The following is a 7,726-nucleotide window of genomic DNA, read 5'->3' as shown; positions in this document are numbered from 1 at the left end:
TTTGTGACGACCGGGCAAAAATCAAAGTTAAATCATTATTCTTTCATTTAAAAAAAAATTAGCCGTGTGTTAGGTGGGTGCATTAAAGTCCTTAACTAGACGTCTTTTTCAAATATTACACTCGCCTATCAATGACAATTCATGTCAGCACAAACAGTGCTGACTACTGGGCTTGTGATACCCTCGGGGAAATAAATCTCCACCAGCAGTGGCATCGACCTGCACGTAATATGCTTATTCAAACAATCATCGAAGTAGCATATCGTAGCGAGTATTTCCCTCATACTTTATTAAGATTGAAAAGTAACATGAGAAATATAAACATTAAGTATTAAGATGTCCAATAACAATTAACAATCTATATGGGTGGTTTTTAACGACTTTGACTGGCTGTTAAGCCCTCGCACGGTAACAATACTATTTGCCTTTTTATACCTGTATTTTTTATCATTTGTTCAGACATTTAAAACATTTTGGTTCTCCTTTTAGATACATCATAAAGATTTGTAAAAACCCAGTCTATTTTCGTTGAATCATTATAGGAAAAACCCAGTGTCAGAAATAAACAATTACAAGGATATATATTTAGAAATGAATAGATTACAGAGATTTGACAGAAAAGAACATTTAAATATTCATATGTATCGGTTGTTATATATATGTTAGAGAAAAGATCCCAATGAAATCCTGATTGAAATTAGATATTTACAAAAGACAAGACTTTAAAGAAAGGTACGCATTTTTTTATCTTCTCAGTTGTAATGACAGTTGTTCATTTTGCCAGAACTTCAACCTTACGGGTTTGATATATATGTAAGTAAAAAATAATTCAATATAAAGGCGAGAAAAACCAATTAATGAACTATCGTTTTCCTAACTGTATTTCAATACAACTGGTCATTGTTAAGTATACAAATCAGTGCTTTTCTTTTATAAATTTATACCTTTCTGTTACCAAACGGACTGCCTCTGAATTTTCGGAGGGGTATCACCACTTTTACCTTGCCCCTTATAATTGTAATCAGAAAATTAGTTGTAATTGTCAGTTTATTTTATATGTTGGTACACTTGTGGAAACAGCTAAATGTAAAAAGTACTTGTTGGGAGATCATAATAACGATTGAGTCTGGATACATTTTGAATTTTATCAATTTTTGAAATTATATACATGCATATAATATTTGAGATTTGTATTCGTACATCTGTTTATCTTTGTGTCAGCACTAAGATGTATACGAAAGAAATAAGTGTGCGTATTAACAGTAGTATTTTTATTTGTTATTGATCTTGTTAAAAGTGTTCTGCGATTTCTGAGAAGAAGTTATGTTTATATTTTTTTTTTCATACGGTTCATTATAAATTTGTTTTCCAAAAGACAACTTTCGAGTTCTTTTCATCGGAAAAAAACAAGTCAATTATGCGCACACAACGTCATTTACCAGATTGCCTGTATCCCTGCACCATAAAAGTTCATCAAACATCTTACGAGTTATAATCATTGCGTAGGATAAACTAGAAATAATATTTATTCTGAAGGGACTTAAACACAATTCTCTAATGACAGTAGTTCTGATTGTCAACTTTGAGAATTCAATTTGCCGAATAGTTCGTGGAATATATCATCATAGTTTTCGCTCAACATTGGAACGGAAGTGATGACGCCTCTTCACGCACGAAAGATATTCACTAAAACCAAAGTTTTTGACGGAAATGCATCGAACTCGAAAGTTGTCTATTAGATCACTCATTAATTCGAATCAGCACCTAAGACCCAATATAAGTAAAGAACGATCCAATTTTCGTTGATTATGTTCATATTAATATGCTTAATAAACCGAAAGAAGATTTCTGAAGTTTGAGTTAAACAGAACAGAGTTATGGCCGTTTTAGGTCTGTTTGACAATGTGAGTTTCGATCTTTTAAATTCATATATCGAAAAAAACACAATCATGTAGTTCTGACATTTCAGTAGGCAGAATAAATCTGTAAAAAATTGTTTCTAAAACAGCAAGTATCATATTGCATTTAATTGTTTTCAGTTTAATCAAAGTTAATCACATTTTATGGTAAACATTGTTTCAAATAGATATAAAATGCACTATATTAATACTACGGTTGCTATGAAGATAATGCAAAACGATCCTTTTATGTTACATTATAGTTCATGTTTACATGCATGTTGTCTGCTTTTAAATTTTAATTTCATACTTAATACATATATAAAAGAAGATATGGTATGATTGCCAATGAGACAACTATCCACAAAAGACCAAAATGACACAAACATTAACAATTATAGGTCACCGTACGGCCTTCAACAATGAGCAAAGCCCATACCGCATAGCGGACTCGGACTTCTCTTGAACTGAATTTTAATGTGCGTATTGTTATGCGTTTACTTTTCTACACTGGTTAGAGGTATAGGGGGAGGATTGAGATCTCACAAACATGTTTAACCCCGCCGCATTTTTGCGCCTGTCCCAAGTCAGGAGCCTCTGGCCTTTGTTAGTCTTGTATTATTTTAATTTTAGTTTCTTGTGTACAATTTGGAAATTAGTATGGCGTTCATTATCACTGAACTAGTATATATTTGTTTAGGGGCCAGCTGAAGGACGCCTCCGGGTGTGGGAATTTCTCGCTACATTGAAGACCTGTTGGTGACGTTCTGCTGTTGTTTTTTTATTTGGTCGGGTTGTTGTCTCTTTGACACATTCCCCATTTTCATTCTCAATTTTATAAGCTATAAAAGGCCCCGATAAGACAATGTAAAACAATTCAGGTAACATACCAATTATTTAATTCAGAACATTAATACAGAATACAGGAAAATAGGTCAAATGCAGTGATATACTTATTTATTACATTGGTTGCAATAAATTACATAGATTTCACAGTTGAATAAAAACCGATAATTTCACATGTGAAATAAACGTGGTTATTTCACTCTCTGACGTCATACAACAATAGGCGTTGTCAAGACGTCGATAACGTCCGATCAAAACAAATTGTGAATGCGTAGGAAAATAATATAGTTCCTTACATTTTCTGCATTAATTTCATAGAAAAAAGCCATTAGCCAATGTAATAAAAAGTATAACTAATCGCCGTATTTGAATATAAAAAATAAGACAACTTGTGATCGAACGCCGCTATGGAATAAACTCATGCTGCGCACTCGTTTAATCCATGTGTCGTTCGGTCACGCGTTGTCTTATTATTTTTATATTCAAATACGGTGATTAGTTATACTATAGTTGTATGGATATCACTTTGTTGAAACCGTACCATGTTCCTCTTTAAATCACTTGAACAGACGTCCACATCTCTTTGGTAAATATGTTGTGAACATTAGAAATTACTGGTTTCAAGGTTTTGAATAGGCTGGGTTTTTTTTCTAGAAGAGAAAATTACTGACGGGCCCCACATGTATGTCTACATGTTATAGTGAATTTGTTAGATAAGATAAAATAAGATATTTTTATTCCAATTTAAGGGCCTATGAAAAGCAAAGTAATTTGTTACAACAATTTTTATAATTGAGACAATATTCTTGAATAAATCATATAAAAATATGAATATGACCATCTCAATTCTCAGATGTTAGACCACCGCCAGATCAGAGCCACACACATATCAGAAAGGAAAAAAGAACCGGATGAATGATTTGTAAAATCCCAATTATTTTTCGAGCTTTATGTAAGAAAAGAATCACGAATACTTGCGTTCAGCAATGAGGGAATTTATGAAAACCGTATTGAATACTTTTTATATGATGAAAACAAGGTTTAGAATCAATTATGCACGATAATACAAATTTTCCACGATCTACAAATATATTATGATACTCAGGAAGAACAAATGTATCGACATTTGAATTCGTAAAGATATATTTCGTAAATTATTGGAAACAAATACGTTGTTAATTAAAGATCTGAACATATACCTACCCTTAGCAGCAAGTGACAAAATTGATATCTGGATTGAATACCTGACTTTGACTATATATGACTTTGACTCTCCTAAATGCAGTTTAAAAACTAAATGTCATCAAATTTAAATTAACAGTTATTCATCTAAAATTACATTACACTTGTTAGAGGCAATACCGAAATATCTTGTTAAACTGCACCAAGAAGAGTCGTATGACGACTCGTTCTCTGGTATAAAATATTCAATGATATTTTAGTCAATTTTTTTTCCCGTGTTTACCAATTTTGAGGGGAATTAGGGTAGCACAATACAAAGATTGTTTTACTTTCAATCACTAACCTTTGATATGCTGTAACTTTCTTATGAATGCATAGAAAATAATAAAAGAGGTATATATAGATAGATAAAAGATTAATCTTTTAAATGAATGCAATATTTTTATTATGCAATCATTATGTAATCAATTAGTATGTAATTAGTGGCAAAATCTGGGTTTGTTCACTTGAAAGAATTTAGCTCTATCATCTCTTTAACTATACAGAAAATTTTAAAGAAATCTTTATCAACACATCATGGGCTTCAATAGGGTGTCTTAGATTGTCTTTATGGTATTCCATTCTCTCATAAATCTCTAATCAGTGTAAACATGCTAACCACATAAAAGAAGATAATGTTTAATGAGTGTAAAATTTGTTCTATACATTCCATCTGAAATCTGAGACAACCTTTATTAGATAATGGCCATAGGAACAACATACAATAAAATTAACCCTCTAGGGATACCTATGCATAAGCTAATTTCATTTGAAATAGGAAATTTAGTGAAAAATATTTTATACACAGTTTACATTTTTATTAGTTATATAATTGTTGCATAATACTAACATTGCATTCATTTGAAAGAGTAATCTGTTAGCTATCCAAAACTACCACTTTTATAAAATTCAAGCATTATTAAGAAAGTTACAGCATTTCAAAACTTGGGAGTTGGAGTATAAAATATTTGTTTTGTGCTACCTTAAGTAGAAAGTAAGATATAACAAAAAATACGGAACTAGCATGAGGTTAATTTTAAACATAAAGTCCCTACGCAAATGGCTACGTCAAAAGCAAACAAAGGGATAAAAAAAGTCATATCTATGACTTGTGACAGGCATTTTTTGAAGAAGAAAATGGTGGCTCAAACACTTTTTTATTTTTCTAAAACTATTACGATTTACTTTTTCAATGTTATAAGAAAAATGTTTCTCTTTACTTTACAGACATAATATACACCTGCTGATGGACGTTCTCTTTATTTCTTTATACAAATATGTAATATTTAATTTGAAGTATCAAATCCGTTTACCTTTATCGCGTAAACCCAGTACTTTCATTTTGCCAAAATTCTAGTAGATCCTGTCAAATATTTTGTAAAAAACAAGATGTTTTAAAAAGTAGACATACATATTGTATATCATATGTATCAGTAATGGATTCAATGTTAATTGTCGTAATTAAAAGAAAAGTTGTATGTTAATCTGAATTTATTAGTCATAATTTGTTTCATTTTAGATATGGCATTGTCGACTTTAGCAAAAGAGCAGGAGAACTTCTTACGATACGCCATTCTGATAGTTGATCATTCGAAAACGGCATTAACAGATCTGATTGATTTAAATCTAAAAAACAAACATCTAACATTTGAAGAATTTCTAAACCAAAATCAACATGAACTATATCATTTATGCTATGATTCAAGATGTTGTCAATGTAAAAGATTACCAATTAAACAAAAACGAATCATATATCCTTCCCAGTTGGAGCTATTATTCGACAAACATAACAAGTTACCGTGCCACATAGCAACAAGATATAACGACTTCTGCTGCAGTTATGCAAAACCTGGGGTGACTACAGATGTGTTAGATCTTACACTTGCAAGATGCATGTTGGTAAATTGTTGTTTAGATGTATTTTGGTTAAGCTGTTTAACATTGCAGAGTCAAACATTGGAACAATTTCTTAATCTACACAAACATACCATTTACCATTTGTGGAAGAATAAACAGCCATGTTGTCAGTGCCAACCTGGATTTATTTACCCGTGTGACTATTTAAAAATGAAAGCAACTGAATGGAATAACATATTCAAAACAATGTTAGTGCCATGTGCCAGTGATAGAAAACGATCAACTGCGGGTTCTACTACTTTTTGTACTTTTGCAGCTAAACCTGGTATAGCTTTAAAAGGCATTGATATCAAAATTCAAGGAACAATTCTTAAGTATTGTTGTCCTATCAGAAAAGATGTAGAATGTTTGGTTGAGCATAGAAATAAAGACTATGCTCATATAAAAACGGCGAGCTTATCCGATGTTGATTTTAATGACATTTTAAATTAGACTGAGGATTGTCTACTTAATATAGCTCGTATGTGTGGCAAAGAAGCAGAAGTCAAAGACATTCTTAGAAATCTTCTGATCAGACCTGTAGATGCTACACTATGTTCTCTTTATCAAAATACACTCCTAGAGACCATTAACAGAAATGAATGTATACGTGAGGTAACATTGTTACTTATTTAGCTTATTTATCATATTGCGTTACATAAAGACTATATATTCACCTCAGTGACTATATCATTTTTCTCCGAATATATTTTTGTCTTGTGGGAGGATGTCAAAGCTTATGACAATTCAAAAATAATAACGTAACAAAAAAAAAATGGGAATGCTTCCGCCTTGTTGCTCACGGACAGAAAACAAAATCAGGATTAAGAGATATCTGTCAATAACTTGTCATTATACCAACAATACTTCAATTGCCCTCATGTGATCCAAAACCGTTTAGTCACGTGTAATTTTACTGAACAAATAAATTCTGTATTGCTAAAGAAAAAGAAACAATAGTTGAACCTGCCACAAAAACTGGCATAAAAGTATGTAGAAACTCTTTAAAGTGACCAGGCTTACAATTTTAACAACCAAACTTTTCGTTTGCATACGAAACAGTGGTACCCTTAGATGGAGAAACGTTAACCAGCAGTGGTATCAACCCAGTGTATAAGAGTGTTCTGAAAAAATCGTTTGTAGACGAAAAGCTCGTCTGGTGTACAAAATTTAAATCCTGGTATCTATGTTGAGTTTATCCATATCAACGGCAATGAGTATGTAATAATTCGTGTATACCAATTTCATTTTTTTTTTCAGAATGTCACATCAGAACACATAAAGACAAGACAAAAGGTGTCTTGCAAGCTGAGGAAATTAGAAGACAGAATAGAATCGTTAGAGACGTCATCTCGTGAAATTAAAGCAGAAGTACAAGATTTACGAAAACTAATTACAGGTATATTTAATTCAATTTATGACCTTGTTCCATAATCATTTTTAAGAAGATTTTTCGTTCAATGTTTTTGTAATTCTGGTTTTGATTACTGATGATGAAGAATTTCAATGATAAGTAAATTAGAAACATCTCACGAATTAACATTCAAAACAAATGCATTTGCCGCGTTTGTAGGTCGATCTCACAATGTCCTTCTTGGATGGGATTTGATAGTGACAATAAGAGGTCGGCTGTCGTTACAATATTTCACATCAGGCACCAAACTCGTTATGGTATCTGAAAAACGTTCAAAGTATATGTTTCAACGGATCCTTTTGAAACCATGGTAAAATAGCTTGCGGCAACTGTCTATTGAGGATGTATAATGAACAGTGTAAGCACTGGCACCATACAGGAACTGATAAATACATGTATGTATATGTTGCAAAAAGGCGCCTTTGAAATGTTACAATGACATAAACACCAG

At 31.9% G+C, this 7,726-nt stretch overlaps 1 protein-coding gene across 1 annotated transcript; it reads left to right on the top strand.

The window, feature by feature from the left end:
* The first annotated feature begins 597 nt into the window (after nt 1-597).
* Nucleotides 598-7,295, top strand: LOC143084293 (uncharacterized). The gene is made up of 3 exons (XM_076260704.1): nt 598-732; nt 5,485-6,476; nt 7,122-7,295. Exons 2-3 carry the CDS (start codon nt 6,345-6,347, stop codon nt 7,293-7,295), a joined length of 306 nt encoding a protein of 101 aa, XP_076116819.1. The 5' UTR covers nt 598-732; nt 5,485-6,344.
* Nucleotides 7,296-7,726: the final 431 nt, after the last annotated feature.

The sequence above is a fragment of the Mytilus galloprovincialis genome, chromosome 7 (assembly GCF_965363235.1).
Source record: "Mytilus galloprovincialis chromosome 7, xbMytGall1.hap1.1, whole genome shotgun sequence".
NCBI lineage: Eukaryota > Metazoa > Mollusca > Bivalvia > Mytilida > Mytilidae > Mytilus > Mytilus galloprovincialis.
This window is presented reverse-complemented; position numbering and strand designations above follow the sequence as displayed.